Genomic DNA, 18,107 nt, shown 5'->3' with positions numbered 1-18,107 from the left:
GTCAGTCCCTAGACTAGGGAGTCAGTGTGGGCTGTGGAGCGTGACTGGGCCAGATCCGGGCCAGACTGAACAGCCCGTCCAGCTTCTCACCCCTTCTCTGGGTGGACAGTGATGGCCCGGGGCTTATCCAAACCCTGGGAGATGACCACGTAGCGGAAAGAGCCATTGAGCCGGGCGACCTCGATGACATCAAAGCCCTGGTCGGTCCAGTAGATGTTGCCTGAGGAGGGAGTGGGTGGAGATTAGGGGGATTGGGTGGGAATGCATGTACCTGGTCCCTTTCCAGCCCCTAGCTCCCTGCTGTTCCCCCATCTGTTCCAGCCTACTCCTTCTCCTCAGACTGCTCCTGAGATCCCACACCCCCCCAATGGGCTTGTGCCACACCTGGAGGCCCCCAGCCTGCCTAGCATTTTCATGGCTCACCTGCGATCCAGTCCACGGCGATACCCTCCACGCGGCCAATGCCGTTGGTCACCACATCCTCGCGCCATGTCTGGTCTCGCTTAGCTCGGCTAATGGTGCTTAGGCCCATGTCCACCCAGTAAATGGTGTCATTTTCTGGAGGAGAGGAGCCAACATGGGGATGTCCCACAAGGCAGGGGAAAGGTTGGGGGGTGGTCAGAATCAAATGGCAGTCAAGATGGAGGTGAGTGCTGGTGGCGGGGGCAGGAGGCTTGGAAGGGAAGCTAGAGCAGGTTAGGGGTAGCCTCTAGCTGTGGTCAGGCAGCCTTTCACTGGGCTCCCAGAGCACATCACCCCCAAGGTAATGTCCTATTCCCTCCTGCGACCAAACCACTCACCAGCGTGGAAGTCAATGCCGACAGCCAGAGACGTCCCCGACACTGGGACCAGGGCATCTGACTTGTCATTGGGATCCAGGGGGATTCCCCGGATTCCCTCGTGCACAGAGTACAGGAGAAAGGAACCCACACCTGAAACACAAGGACACTCAGGCACGGGCCTCACCTATACCCCTTTAAGCTTGGGGTCTGTCACTCTCAAGCCTATTGTTCTCTGCTTCTTTTTGATATCTTCTCCCAGCCTTCACTCCTCCCTGTTCAACACACAGATACACACACCTTAGCCTGAGGCCTTCAGCTTGGGCTGGGAGGTCACCTGGTCAATGGGGTGTGGGGGGGGGTGGTGGGAAAGGAGAGCCGCTCTGGGGAAGCACCTGCAAGACTGCTAACTCCCACTAGAGGGCAGAAGAGACCTGGATTTCTCTCTCCCAAAGGGGGCCCTTTAGTCTGGCTTCACTCAGTGCAACCCAGGAACCCCAAAGCTGTTAGGGAGAACCTGGGGAGGTTCAGACAAGACAATGGAACTAGATGACTCCTCAGTGAAGACTTCCACCTTGGGTTCCTCTTTGTCCTCCCTAGTCTGGCCTGTGCCACCCCACAGCCTCTCTCAAACACCTAAAACTCAACATCCCTGACTCCTCACTCCTGAGCCAGTCTCATTCTGTTTTCCCATTTCCTCTTCTTTTTTTTTTTTTAAAAACGTTTTAAAAGGGGCGCCTGGGTGGCACAGCGGTTAGGCGTCTGCCTTCGGCTCAGGGCGTGATCCCAGCGTTGTGGGATCGAGCCCCACATCGGGCTCTTCTGCTGTGAGCCTGCTTCTTCCTCTCCCACTCCCCCTGCTTGTGTTCCCTCTCTCGCTGGCTGTCTCTATCTCTGTCGAATAAATAAATAAAATCTTTAAAAAAAAAAAGGTTTTAAAAAATTATTCATTTGAGAGCGAGAGAGAGAGAGAGAGACAGAGAGAGACAGAGAGTGAGAGCGTGCACAAGCTGGGGGGAGGAGTAGAGGAAGAGGGAGAAGCAGACTCCCCACAGGGACCCCAATGTGGGACTCAATCCCAGGACCCTGGGATCATGACCCGAGGCGAAGGCAGACACTTAACCGACTGAGCCACCCAGGCGCCCCTCTGTTTTCCTATTTCTTATGGGGTGCCACTATCAACGTGAGCCAGAATCCTCCACGGCCTTTATCCCTTGATACAGTGTGTCCCCAGATAAATCCCCCAGGGGGCTCTGGTTTCTCAGGCTCCGTGAAGAAAAGGATTCGTGGTCAAGGGAGTTTGGGGCAACCGCAAACATGAGGGTCTTCTCTTTAGAAAAAAATCTCAGTGCAGATGAGTATATCCAAAACTCTGAGAGGTTCCGCAGCAAAAAACACTTAAACTTTGTTCAACCCAGTGCTTCTTTCTGTAACATCTACCCACATCAAAGAGAGAGGTTCCCAGAGCGCACTTTGGGAAGTGCTGTCCTGGGGCAAATTCATAAATCAGTCAGCAAGCTCTTGTGAAATGTCTGAGTCTCACCCCTTCTCTTCAACCCAGCTGTTAGGCCCCATCTCTTCACACTGGGCTTACTGCCTCCTAACTGGTCTGACTGCCTCGGTTTCTCCCTCCCCAACCCGGCAGGCTCTCTGCCGCCAGGTTAATCTAGCCCGAACACCACCTTCCAGGCACTCCTCTCTGAGAACTCACGGGAGGCCCGCCCTACCCCCCAGCCGTTCACCTATGATCCCCCCACTCTGCCTGCCCCTCGCCCTTGGCGCCTTGGGTGGCAGGGGCTCCTGCACATATCTCCATCTTGCTCTGGACCCCGTGCCTCACTTGTCCTTTCTCTTTCGATCCATGCACTCAAATCCTGCTTGTCCTGTAGAACCCAGCTCACAGCACACCTTCCCCTGTGAAGCTGACCCTGGCGCTGCCTGCCGACATCTGTGTCTCCAAAGCCCTCCTGCGGGCCCCGGAGGGCCACGTCAGGTCCAGTTTCCTGTCTGTGTTAGCCCCATCTCTGGTTAACACTGCGGCACAGGGACAGGGACCTTGGCAGCACCTAGCACGGTGGGGGCTTACTAAGCACCTAACCAGGGAAGCACACAACAATATGTGGTAAGTGCAGTCCTGTCCCCAGGGTGAGAGGGGGCAGGTGGGGTGGGAGGGTAGCAGGGGTCAGGGCCGGGATCCCGGGCGGCGTGGGGCGCTGACCCTCGCAGGCCTGCTGGCCGCTCCGGAGGCTGTAGCCGGCTGTGCACATGCAGGAGCGGGTCGACTCGGACGTGGGCAGGCAGAGCTGGGAGCAGTCACCATTGTTGACGCTGCAGGGGTTGGTGCCCTCATGGTCTGGGGTGGGTGGGAGGCACAGAGAAAGAAAGGGTTGAGGTGGCCCCCCTTGGGACGTCAGTGTCAGGCTTGTGCTGCCCGGGGACAGGATGGTCACTGCCTTCACCCTGGCCCTGGTGGGGGTCACCACCCAACCCACACCCAAGTCTTTTGTCCCGGCAGGCCCCTGGCTCTTGTGACCTGTGGCTGTCAGCACGTCTGGTACCTTTGTGAGAAGAAGACAAGCCCCTTCCGGTGCTGAGCGGAGTCTATCCCGCGCCCATTCCCATTCACCTCTTGCCCAGGGATTCCCCTCTGCACCCCAGCCCCTGCCCGCGGCCCTGCCCCCGCCTCACCCAGCTGGATGCTCTCGTCGTAGACCTTCATGTGCATCACCAGGGTGGTGCTGTTCCGCAGGACCACGGACTCCGAGCCGTCAGCCTTGTTGCACGTGCCCATCTTCTCCGACACCTGGTCTGCCCACCACAGCTTGTCCCCTGGGGAGGCAGGAGGGGATGAGACCCCGGGGAGGGCCCCACCCCCAGGCCAGCCCAGTCCAGCCCAGCCCCGCCCGGCCTCTCCGCGGCCGTCCCTGCCGGAACCCAGCAGCCCTCACCCATGATGGCCAGGGCGGTGGCCTTGCCCAGCTGGCTCCGCATGGCGTCGATGACCTCCAGCCCACTCCCGTCCAGGTTGCAGCGGCTGATGGTGTGGTTGCCAGAGCTGATCCAGTAGAGCTTGCTTTCAGGGAAGTCGATGGCCAGGCCTGGAAGAGGTGGGTGTCACTGCCAGGGAGCCTGGCACCTGGGCCGGAGGATGTGTGGTCTTGGGGGAGGATGGTGAGGACACGCACTAAGCTAGGAGTTCGGGAGACAAAGGGGCAATCGAGGGACCCCGAGGGTCTCCTAAGTGAGGAATTAGGGAAGAGCTGCAGCGCAGGCAAGGCAAGCTCGTACCCACAGGGCCCTTCTGGCCACTGAAGAGCAGGGTACGGTTGCTGCCGTCCATGTTGGCCATGCTGATGTTGTCCCCGTCGGTCCAGTAGAGCTTCCTGGGAAGGTGCGAGAAGGTCAAGTCAGACCCCTCGGCTTCCGCCCCACACCCCACACTCCCCAACCCTGGGCCTGAGACTGACCCATGCAACGGGTGGACCACCAGGCCATGGGGCTGCTCCAGACCCTGGACCACGGCATTCTTGAAGGAGCCGTCCAGCCGGGCCACATTGATCTGCTTCTTGTTAGTGTCGTAGCTTGTCCAGAACAGGTTTCGGGACACCCAGTCCACAGCCAGCCCATGGGCATTTGGCAAGTCTGGGGGGCACAGCGGGGAGTTGGAGGTTGGGTGTTTGGGGGCATAGGTCAGAAGGCTGGAGGAAGTGGGGGACTGGCCTGGTTTGGGGGAGGGGACAGGGATCAGGAAACCAGGGTTGGAGCACTGAGAAGGAAGAGGATTTGGAAAAGGATTATCAGGACCAAGGGGACCAGGGATGGGAGGAAGGGCCAGGCGAGGGGCGCCCACACCAGGGTGAGGGCAGGACCTGCAGAGACGACGGTCTCCACGCCCGTGCCGTTGATGAAGGCCCGTTTGATGGCCTGTGTCCTCACATCGGACCAGTAGACGCGCTGCTCGCGGGCATCATAGTCCAGCACCGTGACGTTGTCGATATCCGGCACCGTGAAGGAGATGATGTAGTTGTAGTAGGGGGCGTCTAGGTCCACGCCCCGGATCTCCATCTGACGTGCGTATAGCAGGAACTTCTTAAACTCTGCGGGGCACGCGGCAGGTCACTGAGGGCAGTCCCCTACCTCATGCTTCCCACCCACCCAAAGGAGGGTCCCTCCTTGTTCTGGTGCCTTCCACGTGCTGCTGGCCGTTGCTATCAGGAAGTGCCCCATGGGGCGTCACCTCCCTGCCTGAGTTCCTGCATCTTCTTACAGTGGCTGTCTCTGGAGATTCTCCCAGCAGGCCCCTCGTGACTGGGACTGTCTACCTTCACTTACAGCCGTGAGCCTGGGTACCTGACACCTTCCCCTTCAGCTTCAGTTTACCCTTGGCTCTTGAGGGAGGGGCCTCCTACCGTAGCAGGTGGTATTGTCCTTGTGGAGCTTCATGAGGTGGGGGCAGGCGCAAGAGACAGTCCGGTTGTAGTTGATGAGACACAGGTGGGAGCAAGGGCCCCGGCCCCCGTTGGCCTCACAAGGATTGGGAGCTGGGGGTGGGGGAAAGGAGAAGTGAGGATGTCCTGTGACTTGCTGGCCCCTACCTAGCCTTTCTCACCTGGACCACCCCCTCTTCATGGGCTCTCCCCCTCCCCGTTCCGGCACCGCCTGCACCAGACCCTCCTTAGCCAGGAGGCTGGCCCATCCCCGCCATCTCAGCACAGCCCCTCATGCTCTCACGGCCCTCTCTTTTCCTGAGGGCTTCTACAGAGGCTGCTGGCCCCTCTCTGGCCCCTTACCCATGGGCTGCCGGGAGGGGTGGTACACCTGCAGATCAAAGGGCTGGGTATTGGTCCTCTGTACCACGGTGACATTGTGGCCGGTCCACTTGTTGGCCTTGGCCAGTGTGTTTGTCCTCCAGTCCGTCCAATACACCTCCCCCCCATACAGCGTCACTGCAAACGGGTGCGATAGGAACTCGTGTCCCCGAAGCACCTCCATGTGGCCGGAGCCGTCGTAACGGGCTGAGTAAATGGCATCTGACCTGAGAGCGTGGTCGGGGCAGAGTGAGGATGCTGGCTGGGGCCAGGCCCTGCCCCCTCCCCCAACCCTCGCACACTGGAGCAGTTCTTCCTCCCAGGCCTTGCCGGCCAGGGAAGGCGAACAGAACAATGTGCAATGAGAACCAGTGGTTCACCGTTTAGGACCCCAGCTCTCAGATCCCAATTCCCACGCCCTGAGTCCCTTGGCTCGCTTCTCCATAGGGCCATAGTTAGCACACACAGGGCTTTGAGGAGGTTGGAAAAAGGTGCCCCCTCTGAGCCAACCAATAAGAAGTTCGCCCTTCCCCCGGGCAGACAAAGCCCGTGAGCAGAGTGCACAGATTTGTGCGTGAGGACAAGAGGTTGCATTTCACCCTCGCCCAGGCCTGGGCCAGGCCCCCTTGTGCAGGGTGACAGCCCTGCCTCCACCCTCGTCCTCCCATGCCTCTTCCCCCAGTCCAGCCTCGCCCCTCACCTCAGTCCTCCCACTGGGCCCAGCCCTTGGCCGCCCCAGTTCTGGCTCTAACTGCCCAGGCCTTTTCATTACCAAGTCCTGAGACTCCTGACCCCACCCTGTCCCTGGAGGGGAGGGGGGAGATGGGGGCCTCTGGGGACGTGGTCGGGGTGCTGACCTGGCATCGATCCAGAGGATGCGCTTCTCCAGGTAGTCCACGGTGAGCCCATTGGGCCAGCCCCCTGAGCCCGTCTCCCTGTGGATGGTGCGGCGCCCAGCCCCACTCATGGAGGCGGCCTCGATGCGGGGCAGGCTGGCATCCCAGTCTGTCCAAAACAGGATCCTGGGGAGTGGGGAGGAGGTCAGGGGGCCAAGGTTGAGGGCCTGGAGCAGGGCCATTATAGGATCTTTGGTCAAGGGCAGAGGGGGTGAATAACATTTGAAGAGACAGGTGTCCCTGACCTGGCTGAATGAGGATTCAGAGGGGACCACGGGGCCAGAATAGGGCTGGGTAGGGTCCTCACCCATCCCGTGGATCCAGTGCAATTGCCCTTGGGTGCTCAATGTCGCCAGCCAGGAGGGTGGTCCGAAGGGTCCCATCTAGCTTGGCCACCTCAATCTGGTCCAGGTTACTCTCCACCCAGTAGATGTTGCCTGCAATCCAGTCCACGGCCAGACCCTCGGGGGTGGCCAGGCCGTACTGAATCACCACCTCGAAGCTAGTCAGGGCTGGTGAAGAGAACGTCATGGGCGTGAAATGATAGGAGACCAGGAAGCCTGGATGACTCACCCTCCACTCTGACAACTCTGCCAATGTCTCTGATGCACCCCAGCTTCACCTGGGGTTCACAGACCCCCACTCTCCTCACCCAGGCCCCCTGCCCCACCAGGAGGTCAAATAGGAGAGGAGAGGCCTAGTTTCCAGAACCCTGAAGAAGGGGAGGTCACAGCCTTCCTCTGCTTGCAGCTCTCTGAAGGGCTAACCCATGGAAGGCAGTCAGAGCAGAGGGTAGAAGCTTTGTGGGGAGAGACATAGAGTCAATATGAGGAAGACAGAACTTTCTAGAAGTCACTTCATAAACTGTCTTAAAGATTTTTCCATGGAAATATATATATATATGTATGTATATATAAACATATATGAAATTATTTTTAATTATTTTTAAAACTGTTGCATAGTGTGAACATTATCCCAATCTACTTAGCCTTGTGGATGAACATTTGGGATGGTTCCAAGTTTTCTCTATTACAAACAATACAAACTCCTCTAGTAAAATGTGCTTCTTTCAAGTCTTTGCTCAGATGTTGCCTTCTCAGGGGGCCTTCCCTGACCACCCAATTTAAAATGTCAACCCCCATTCTCCCTACCACTCCCCACCTTCTGTCTTTATATCGACAGCACTATCCCCTTCTGTTCTATTCCATGTGGTACTCCTTTGTTTTGTTTATATCTGATGTTCCCCTGGTGTGTAAGCTCCATGAGGGCAGACGTTTTGGCCTGTTTTGATCACCGTTGTCTCCCCAGGGCCCCATGCGTATGGCAGGTGCTCCATATGTGTTATTAATGACAGATGTCTGTGATGGGTCCTGCTGCCTTTGGACAGAAGTCAGGATTCAGGTACACTATCCCTAAGTGGCTTTTTCCTTTTGAGCCTGACATTCTAGGATTTGGGGAGCTCCAGGCCATTCCAAAGAAAGGCTGATCATTTTGTTAATTATCAGGCTGGCAGCTCTAATGACGATAATTACGGGGCGTCAGGAACCGAGACCCACAGCAAAATCTAACCCAATTAACGAGAATGTGGGGGATGGGGGAGCTAAGGTCCTCGGCTTCCGGGCGGCCTGGATCTGGATCTGCAGCTCTGAGGACCCGAGTGCCTCTTCTTCCTGCGCGCGCCCCCCCCCCCATCAGTCCTGGGCCAGCAGGAGCGGGCAGTCACCTCCGTTGTCCAGCAGCTTCCCGCGGTAGATCTTGTCCTCCACCACATCGGTCCAGTAGAGGGCGCTCTGGCTGAGGTGGAAGTCCAGGGCGATGGTGTTGCGCAGGCCGGGCACCAGAACGCTGTAGTCGCCTTTGTGAAGGTCGATGCGCCGGATCTCGTGGCGGTTGGAGAAGATGATGAATGGCTTGAAGGGGTCTGGAGAGGGGTGTGAGATGGGGGTCAGGGATCAGCATGGGGCTTGCGGCCTCAGAGCCACCCTGTCTAGGAGCAGGCGAGGTCTCTGTCAGCCCCTGGCCGGGTCATGGGCGGAAACCGCAGCCTTTGGCATCCGGCAGCCCAAAGCCAGCCAACAGCAGCTCAGGGGCCTGCCTCAGCCTGCCCAGCCTTCCCCGCCACCTCTCCCCTTGTATGTCACCTAGGCTGCGGCAGCTCTCGCCGTCCGGCTCCAGCACCCAGCCCTCGTAGCAGGAGCACTTGACGCTGAACTTGTTCTGGTCGCACTTCTGGCTGCACTTGAGGTGCTTGGCACAGTAGCTCTGGATCTGGCAGGTATGGTTGTCGGGCCCCAGCTCCATGCCCAGCGGGCACGAGCACACGATGCCTTCACCTGGTGCCACTGAGCAGTTGTGGCTGCAGCCTCCGTTATTCAGAGAACACTGGTCTGCAGAGTGGCCAGCAGGGGACAGGATCAGGGTCAGGAGCCGGGAGGAGGCAGGACCACGGCCTGACTGGGCCCCAAGTCCTGGGCGGCCCAGACAGAGCCCTGGCTCCCTGCCCGTGGCATCCTTCTTTTCCATTTCTGGCCAAGCCTCTGTCCCACCACTTCCCAGGCTCCCTTGGGGCCAGAGTTGGGACCCCAGCACCCACCGCTGGGACCAGGAGGAGCACCCCCACATCATAGCAGGATGTGGTCTGCATTTCTCTGTCGCTTCTTGAGCCCATGGGCGGGGGGAGGCAGATTTTTGCCTCTCTGGGAGGGCTGCCCTTTCCTCGATCTCCCCTGATTTGGGTGTGATTGGGGTGGGGTGCAGTAGGGAATGTCCTGCCGGGTTCTCTGACACACCCTGAGATCTGCCAGCTCTGACTGATGACCCGTCAGCAGTTCTCCGGGCCAGTGCCAGCCTGCCTCCTCTCCCACTGCTCACCCCCAGGAACAGATGCTCTGCCTGCACGGAGAAGCCCGGCGGCTCGGCTCTGCTTCTTGTCCCCACGTCACACCATGTGGCCCTCCCTGACCCCTGTTTGTTCGGATCCTTGAACGCACAGCCTCCTCGCCCCACCTTCTCACTGTACAAGATATAACCGTCCGTCCTTGGGGACCCAGTTAAATTCTTGCCTCCTCTGGGAAGCCTGCCCTGACCATATCAACAGGTAATCCTGGTGTCTTCATTTTTAAAGGCGGCTCTGTACTGCTCTGCCATCTGGGGGTGGGGGAGGGGCCTGTGCCCGCAGGAAGGGGTTGCACTGCACTGTCTCCACAACATGTTAGGAGCTGTGTGACCTTGGACCGGGTGTTTAACGTGTCCGCCTCAGTGTTCTCATCTGTATGATGGAGATGATCATTTCAGTGGCCTCATACGGCCGTTTGAGGGGTTGATATGCTATAACAGTGTGGCGTGCTCGGCACGGCCTCCGGCCCAGAAGAGTCTGAACTCAACACGGGTTGTTGGTAACTGCTCTGGGTGTGTCCTGCCCGGCAGCCTGAGTGGGTTTTTCCTGCTCCGAGACCTCTCCCCACACAGCTTGTCCTACACCACCGGCGCTGGCCCCTGGCCAGACTCCTTACCCAGCCACCTTCCCCACTCCTGTCTGGGGGCCTCACCGCAGAGCTCTCCCTCATCCGAGCCATCTCCACAGTCATCGTTGCCATCACACAGCTTGTCGAGGGGCAGGCAGACTGAGGTGTTGTTGGCACAGGGGTGTGAGGGTGGTCTGCAGGCCAGGGACTCACAGTTCTCCTCATCCGAGTTATCTTCACAGTCACTGTCGCCATCACACACCCAGGCTTTGCTGATGCATCGAGCTGAGGGATGGATATAGGGTGAGGGGCCTCCGTGCCTTTCTTCCCAGACCCAGTGGGCTTCTCTAATAGGGCCATGATTGTAATGCCTTGGGGTCCACTAGGAACCTTGAGGCCTTTTCTGTCAGATTCACATAGACAACAAAGAAAGCAAGAAGCTGCAGAGGGTGCTGAAGCTCACCTCTGGTGGTGGCGGTTTTGGTTCCCAGGGCCCTTAGTGCAGGCCGTGGCCCCTTCACCAATTCCCCAGGCATCACGCACAAGCTTCTGTGCAGCCCTTTGCCTCACATGTCCCCACCCCCCAGGATAGTGCTGTCTCCCTTGCCACTCCCCTGCACTCAGTATGGTCTCCTCCCGCCCATATTGACCCAATCCAGGCTCCCGCCCATCCTTCTTTTTACCAGAGTCCTTGCAGCCAAACTTGACGTTGGGGTCACAGACATGGGTCACTCCTTCACAGCTCTTTTCATCACTGGAGTCCATGCAGTCAGTGTCTCCATCACAGCGCCACCGTAGGGGGATGCACAGACTATCCAGCCGGCACTGGAACTCATCATTGTGGCAGCCGCCAGGAGGCCTCGTGGCTGCAGGGGGCAGACAGAGGGCAAGGGGGGTAGGGGCTCCAGGTCAGCCATTCCCATGTCTGCCTTCCCAAACCCCTCCCGTTCTGTGCAGTCCAGAGCTCTGAGCTGAGGCGGGGATGGAGAGTTCTCTGAGCCCTGCTGACACTTTTCAGAAGCGCACTTGGAGTCAGGAAGGTCACACCTCCCAGGACCCCAGCAATCGGCTAGTCAATAATCTATTTTACACACCAGTGGTCTATTGGCTAAGCAATTTGCTAGGCCAGAGCTCAAAGGCCCCTCACCTTCGCCCAGCCTCCGTTTTACCCAGGAGCTCCACAAACACTTATGGAGCGCCGCTGGTGTGCCAGGCACTGTTCCAGGTGCTGGGTGAGCAAGACAAAGTCTTTCCCCTCACAGAGCTGAAGTTCTAGCAGGGAGTGATCAAAGCCATGGAGACGAAGCTGGGTCAAGGCGAAAGAGGGGTGAGGATGCCATTGGGTAAGATGGCCAAGGAAGCCCTCTGAGCAGGAGATGTTTGAACAGAGGCCCGAATGACATGAGAATCCCGGGAGGTGCAGCCCAGGCAGATGGAACAGCCTGTGTGAAGTCTCAGAGGCAGGACCATGCAGGGCATATTCGCCAATTGCCTAAGGCGTGTTTGAGGCTGCGCTGCTGGAGTAGAGTGAGGGAGGAAATGAGCGGCAGGCACACAGGTCAGGGAGGTGGCGGGAGCCCTGCAGGCCATGGAGTGGGGCTTGGCCTCAATTCAAGCATGTGGGGAGCCAGTGCAGGCTGGAGGGCAGGTTGTGATGTGACTCATGTGCTGCATGCTCACTCCAGCGGCTGCACCGAGATCTGGCTCAGGAGGCGCCCACCGGTGATGGCGCAGGAGCCCCACCTCGCTCTCACTCTGCCGCCTGCTCCTCCCCCCTGACCTGCCGCCGGTACGCTCACTGCTCTCATTTCAATGCCTGCATCTCACCAGTGGCCTCCGAGCTGAGCTTCCTTCCTCGGGGGGCCCCTGAACCTCTAATTGGATCCCCTTCTAGGATTGTCCTCTGAAAGCACCTCGTACATCTTATCGCCTTCCAGCTTCAAAGTCTTTCAGTGGCCCCAGTGCCTGACTTTCAACTGCTGATGTCATCCTCCCCCATGGACACAGCCTCGTTCTCCGCTGGTCCCTCCAGCCTGAGGGGCCCGCACAGGCAGAGGCGAAAGTGCCCAGTTTCACGCTCTAAATCTTGCTACTGTGTTCTCCACCCCTACCCACCTCCCATCTGAGGACCCTCCATCTTGTCCATTTGGCCAATCCCTCAACAGGGCCCAGTTCAGACCCCCCCCCTTCCTAAATGGCCCCAGACCACTTTAGCTCACCACCGTTAATGGTTACTACCAGTCACGACATGCCTGTTCCCATGGGCCGGGTCCCCCCCTACATCCCCTCTCATTTCATGGAGGAGGAAGCCAAGGCTCAGAGGAAATGACTTGTTCAAGTTCACCCAGCTTGTAGGTGAGAGGCGAGTGCTTTTCCACCACCGGCCTCTGGGGGCCACCTTCTCAGAATCCCAAGGCACTATTACCTGTCCCACTCGCCCAGCACTTCCGAGATGGCCCTTGAGACTCAGTGACTATTTCCTGGGCCTCAGGTGACCCTCCCGCCCTCCCTCTCAGTCCTGGGCCCCTAGTGGGAGCTCGTGCAATCATACTGCTCTCACTGTATGCACCTTCACTCTCTAAGGCACAGGTTGTAAGCTGGAGGTCCAGGGGCCAGATAAGGCCTGTGGGAAGATGTTGGCCTACAGTATCCTTAAAACTTTTAAAGTCCATTGCCAGTTGTTATGGGTTGATTTGTGTTCCCTAAAAAGATGCTGTTGGTCTAACTCAGTACCTGTGAGCGTGCATCTTCTCTGGAAATAGGTCTTTGCAAATGATCAAGATGAGGTCGTTGGGGTGGGTCTTAATCCAATATGACTGTGTCCTTATAGAAGGAGGAAATCCGGACACAGAGACAGGCACACACACAGGGAGAACGCCATGGGAAGATGAACGCAGAGATTGGGGGAAGCACTTACAAGTCAAGGAATCCCAAAGATTGCCTGCAAACACCACAGGCTAGGAGGGAGGCCTGAAGAGAGTCTCCCTCACAGCCCTTGGAGGGAACCAGGCCTGCCAACACTTTGGACTTGGGTTTGCAGCCTCCAGAACCGAGAGCTGTTTAAGTCCCTCAGTTTGTGGCACTTTGCTGTGGCAGTCATAGGAAACTAATACAACGGTGTTTAGAAATGGGCAGGTTTCACATAAAAATCTGCCTTTCTGATGTCTCTTAAAGCCTGGGCAGCCCTGGGTCTGCAGTCTTCCATGGAAACAATCAGCCAGAGCTGAGAAACAAACCTTCTTTGAGAGGGTCTGTGCCTTCCAGTAAACTCGGTCGGTCCCCACTGCCCCCCAGCTGGGCCCCAGAGGCTTGGGCACTGAGGACTCTCACAGAGCCACCACCTCTCTCCTTTGGTCCCCACTGTGCTCATTCATCTTCACTGCCCCCCTCCCGCCAGCATCCCTTTTCCAAGCTCCCAGTTCTCGAGCACAGGCTGTATGCTGAATGCTTTTTGTGCATGATCTCACTGAACCCCCACATCAGCGCTGTGATGTGGGTGCTATTATTATCCCCACTTTGCAGATGACACTCGCAGAGGCCCACAGAGATGAAGTAACTTGCTCAAGGCCACCCAGATAGTAAGTTGCAGAGCTGGTGCTCAAACCCAAGGCCACCCAACTGCAAAGCCCGTACTCTTAACAGCGTATGACGAGGGTCTGTTGACAATCTCTCTCCCTCCCTCACAACAGGCACCTCCTGAGGATAAGAGCCATGTCTGGGTTATCTCTGGTTCCCAGATGGCAGCGGCACATGACGGGGGGAGGGACGGAGGGACGGAGGGACGGCTGAGCGACTGGCACGGGATGGTCTCGCCGCGCCTGCTGGCCCCCAGGCACCCACCCTGGTTGGTGCAGTTGGCGTGGGTCTCGTCGCTGTAGTCCCCACAGTCATTGTCCCCGTCACAGGTCCAGTGCTCGGGGATGCAGCGCCCACTGTTACACTTGAATTGAGTGCTGGAGCAGGAGTGGCTGCAGCCGGCCTCATCACTGTTGTCCCCACAGTCATTGTCTGGGGGGAGGCAAGAATGCAGAATCGAGGAGCAGGTCAGCGAGCGGCCTTCTCTGTGACCCCAGCTTGGGGCCCCCACGCCCACCTCCCCATTCCCACCTCAGCCCACCCCACCCCTCCACTGAGAAAATAACAAACAGAAAAGACACAGAAACTGCATAGACTGCAGCATGCACCATGGCCCACGAGGGGGGCGGGGAGAGGTGGGGGGGCCCGACGGCCCTTCCCTGAGTCTCGGAAGGTGGCGGGTGGGGGACTGGACACGTTCCTTTCCCTTTCTCCTTTCGGCAGGGTGTGGGAACAGGGGTTGGCTTGCTTGGGGGGAAAGGCAGAGATTTCTCTGGTTTGGGAGGGAGTCAGGCGGGTGGAGTGTAGGTGAGGCGCCCTTCTGGGGAGGGAAGGGCCTAATCAGGCCCCCCCTGAGCTTGGGCACTGCTGGACCCCAGGCTGTGGGTGCTCGGCTCACAGGGGGTACTGCCTGCAGCTGGGAAGGGTCGGGGGTCACTTCTGGAAGGCATCTGAGGGTGACTGAATGAATGTCCTGCTTTCGAGGCCTCGTGGGTGGGGGCTACGGGACTTCCCTCCACATTTTCAGGATGCTTGAGAAGACTGGGCTATGGCTTTCCCCCTTGAAGTGTATTCCTGCGTCTTTTCCACCTGGATTTGCTTGTCTCTCTTCCCTTCTGTGTCTTGGTCTTCTTGTTCCCACCTCTGTCATCTCTCCTCTGCCCTCTCTGCTTCTTGCCCTTCCACTGTCTTTCTCTCTCTGTCGCCTCCTCTCTCCCTTCTCTCTTTCCCTTCACGTCCTAGGAGCTTTCTGGAGAGGGGAGCTGCCTGGGGGTCCTGAGAGGCGGCCCGAGGCCTGCTGGGGCTCTGGGGTGATGGTGCATGTGCTTCTATGCACTGACCGGCAGGCTCAGGACAGGTCTTTTCGTCAGAGCCGTCCCCACAATCCTTCTCTGAAACACAGAAACCGCCAGGGCAACCATTGGCACACGAGACACAGCAAAGATGAGGGGCAACGTGGCGTTGACCCAATACATCCTCTCACACGTTAGCCAGGGCTGGAGCCACTGGTACAACACGTCACAACACATAGACACAACCAGAGCCACGAGACAGCACACACATGACGATCCACTGGCCCCCATGGCTCAGGGCTGACATCGCGTGGTCCATGGCTGACCTCCAGGTGGGCTCCCGAGCCTGAAGCCGGAGCCTGGAGGGTACACCAAGGACTCCAGGAGCTGGGGTTTGCAGGGAGAAGGGAGCTGGGCACTGGGCTCCCCTTGCTCTGCCCTTCTAGCCTTTCTCACCCATTTCTCCTGGCCTCCAAGCCTCTGCCAGATAATGGCTGCTCAGGCCCCGTCTGGGGAGGAATGGTGCTGACGGGTGACTGGGAGGGTCTCTCCCCAGTCCATGCCGGTTTTCCCATGGCATTTCTGTCCTCATTGCTCCCAGCCAACCCAGTGGGGCTTTAGTGAATTGGAAGGAGGCCCCAGCTTGATTCTAAAACCCCTTTATCTCCCACCCAGGACCTGGCTGCGGCTTCTAGTTCTCCTAGGAATCGGGGCAAGGTTAAGGGGGGCAAGCTCTTACCATTGTCACATCGCCAGTTGATGTTGATGCATCTGCCATTGTTGCAAGTAAACTGAGTCAGGGGGAAGCAGGTGGGATAGGCTGTCAGGGAGAAAGAACAGCTGAGTAGGGCCCTCAAGATTATACAGCATCACAGCACCGGGCAGGTGGGTGCGGGGTCCTTCCTGGAACCAGCAGCTATGGCCCGGCCAGTCAGGGGTGGGAAAGGGGGCTCAACCTGAAGCTCTGCTCATTCGTCTCCATCCCTCTGAGCATCCCTTTTTCAAGCTTCTAGTGACCAACCATTCCCCCGGTGCTGAGTGCTTTTCATGCACGATTTCACTGAATCCCCACATCAGCGCAGTGATGTGGGTGCTCTTATTATCCCCGTTTTGCAGACAAAACTCACAGAGGCCACGGAGATGAAGTAACTTGCTCACGGCTACCCAGGGACTAAGGTTCAGGGGCCCTCCAGCACCCCCGCCCCAGGGCACGTTCTCATGGGCTCCCCCTCCCCTGTGCCAGCCTTGCCTCCCTGCCGTCCCTCTTACCACACGAGGCGGACTCGTCGGAGCGGTCCCCACAGTCATCATCCAGATCACACGTCCAGGAGATGGGGATGCAGCGGCCACTGGCACAGGAGAACTGGTTGGGTGGGCAGGTGCGAGCTGGGGACAGGGATGGGCGCGAGTGTTCACAGTCCCGCCCCCTCTCAACTTCCTGTTCTTTCCTCCTATCCTCTGCCGATCAGGAAGTCTTCCCAAGGGTCTCAAAGCCATTTCTCTTCCAGAAGCTCAAAACCATCTATGTGTGGGGTGCCTGGGTGGCTCAGTGGTTAAGCGTCCGACTCTTGGTTTCGGCTCAGGTCATGATCTCAGGGTCGTGGGATGGAGCCACATTGGGATTGGGCTCTGTGCTAGGCACGGAGTCTGCTTGAGATCCTCGCCTTCCCTCTCCCTCTCCCTCTGCCCCTCCACCCGCTCACACTTGCCCTCTCTCTCAAATAAATAAATAAATAAAATCTTAAAAAAAAGAAAACACTGGCCATTTGCTCTGATACCCCATTTGCTTCACCCCATTTCTGAAGGGGTCTCTGGTGTCCTCCAAGGAGAAGATCCACCCTCCTTGCTCCTGTCTCCAATCCGAAGCCACGCTCTATTCCCCGCAAACTCAGTCCTCGGAGCCACCCCTGGGCAGAGGGAGAGCGCTCCTCTCCTCTTGCTCCCAGCAGCCCCGGCCTCTCGGCCCAGGACCCTGGGCTCCTTTCTTTGCCAAGGCTGCCCTGTCTTCCCATGCCCCGCTGCCCCCTCCCTGCCTGGGGGGCCGCCCATGCGGTCCTCCCCGAGCCCACACCTGAGCAAGTGGCGTTGGACTCATCTTCGCTGTTCCCGCAGTCGTTGTCCCCGTCACAGAGCCAGCGGTTGGGGATGCACCGGTTGTTCTCACACTTGAAGCGGTCTGAGGGGCAGGTGTGCTGATCTGGGGAGCGGACAGGTCCGGGTCAGGGAGAGGGCGGGCCCGGCTTGCCACCCCTGTGCCCTGCAGGCCTGCCGTCCCCCCGGGGAGGGGACCGAGGACTCACGGCAGAGGGCCGGGGCCTCGTCGCTGTTGTCCAGGCAGTCGTTGTCCCCGTCGCATTTCCAGCGCTCCTGGATGCAGCGGCTGTTGGCGCAGGCGAACTCGCCGGGCTGGCACTGGGGTGGGGGCACGTAGGATGGGTTCGCTGCGGGCACCACAGGGGCGACGGGGGGAAGTCAGACCCAGGTCATGGGACAGGCTCTCCGCTCTCTGTCCTACGCTTGCCTATTGTATTACTTTATTTATTTATTTATTTATTTTTAAAGATTTTATTCATTTATTCAACAGAGATAGAGACAGCCAGCGAGAGAGGGAACACAAGCAGGGGGAGTGGGAGAGGAAGAAGCAGGCTCATAGCGGAGGAGCCTGATGTGGGGCTCGAACCCATAACGCCGGGATCACGCCCTGAGCCGAAGGCAGACGCTTAACCACTGTGCCACCCAGGCGCCCCCTATTGTATTACTTTAAATAATACCCCCAGAGTCATTTTTCCTAGGGCGTAATTCTTCACGAACAAATATCTGGATGGAAACCGCAGCTCTTTCTCAAGCCACCAGGGTGATGTTTACTTGAATATTTTTGGTACTTCAGTATGACCTGAGACCGGCTGCTTCCAAGAGAGCCTGGAGGTCCCCAACCCTCCACTTACTTTTGTCCCCACTGAGAAGACCACTCCTCACCCGCTTCCTTCCCTAAACTGCCTCTTGGAAGTGACCTCTGGGGCCCTGAGGCCCCTGTCCTGGTCCCTGATTCACAGAAGCATCACCTTCACCAGGAGGGAACACAGGTCCCAGAACTCTGCAGGCTGCACCCTCCTGTCCCTCAACACTCCCACCTCACCACCTGTCTGCCTTCAGCTCTCAGCAGTAAAATCACTACATCCTTGGTCTGCGTTTGCGAGGGTCACATCAAGAAGCCCAGCGCTCCCATGTCAGCCCTGTCCCTGCACCCTGAGCTCTGCTGGATGTCTTTCTGACCCAACCATCTCATCCCCGC

At 58.2% G+C, this 18,107-nt stretch overlaps 1 protein-coding gene across 3 annotated transcripts in view; it reads right to left on the bottom strand.

Annotated features, from left to right (window-relative positions):
* The window catches only part of LRP1 (LDL receptor related protein 1), a 79,853-nt gene that overhangs the window by 27,843 nt on the left and 33,903 nt on the right, over nt 1-18,107 (bottom strand). For all 3 annotated transcript variants that reach the window (XM_034644302.1, XM_034644301.1, XM_034644300.1), the window contains 22 exons: nt 17,116-17,256; nt 16,887-17,012; nt 16,085-16,201; nt 15,555-15,635; nt 13,788-13,955; nt 10,631-10,813; nt 10,032-10,232; nt 8,625-8,870; nt 8,207-8,404; nt 6,791-6,995; nt 6,445-6,609; nt 5,570-5,814; nt 5,189-5,320; nt 4,649-4,876; nt 4,247-4,421; nt 4,068-4,162; nt 3,728-3,877; nt 3,468-3,608; nt 2,998-3,132; nt 801-932; nt 424-558; nt 91-220 (listed from right to left, as the gene is read on the bottom strand). In XM_034644302.1, the coding sequence (XP_034500193.1) occupies nt 91-220; nt 424-558; nt 801-932; nt 2,998-3,132; nt 3,468-3,608; nt 3,728-3,877; nt 4,068-4,162; nt 4,247-4,421; nt 4,649-4,876; nt 5,189-5,320; nt 5,570-5,814; nt 6,445-6,609; nt 6,791-6,995; nt 8,207-8,404; nt 8,625-8,870; nt 10,032-10,232; nt 10,631-10,813; nt 13,788-13,955; nt 15,555-15,635; nt 16,085-16,201; nt 16,887-17,012; nt 17,116-17,256 (3,529 nt within the window). The remainder of the gene's footprint in view (nt 1-90; nt 221-423; nt 559-800; nt 933-2,997; nt 3,133-3,467; nt 3,609-3,727; nt 3,878-4,067; nt 4,163-4,246; nt 4,422-4,648; nt 4,877-5,188; nt 5,321-5,569; nt 5,815-6,444; nt 6,610-6,790; nt 6,996-8,206; nt 8,405-8,624; nt 8,871-10,031; nt 10,233-10,630; nt 10,814-13,787; nt 13,956-15,554; nt 15,636-16,084; nt 16,202-16,886; nt 17,013-17,115; nt 17,257-18,107) is intronic.

This window comes from Ailuropoda melanoleuca, chromosome 15, assembly GCF_002007445.2.
Source record: "Ailuropoda melanoleuca isolate Jingjing chromosome 15, ASM200744v2, whole genome shotgun sequence".
In the NCBI taxonomy this organism is placed as follows: Eukaryota; Metazoa; Chordata; class Mammalia; order Carnivora; family Ursidae; genus Ailuropoda; species Ailuropoda melanoleuca.
Note: the sequence above shows the minus strand (reverse complement) of the source record. Positions and strands in the feature narration are given on the sequence as shown.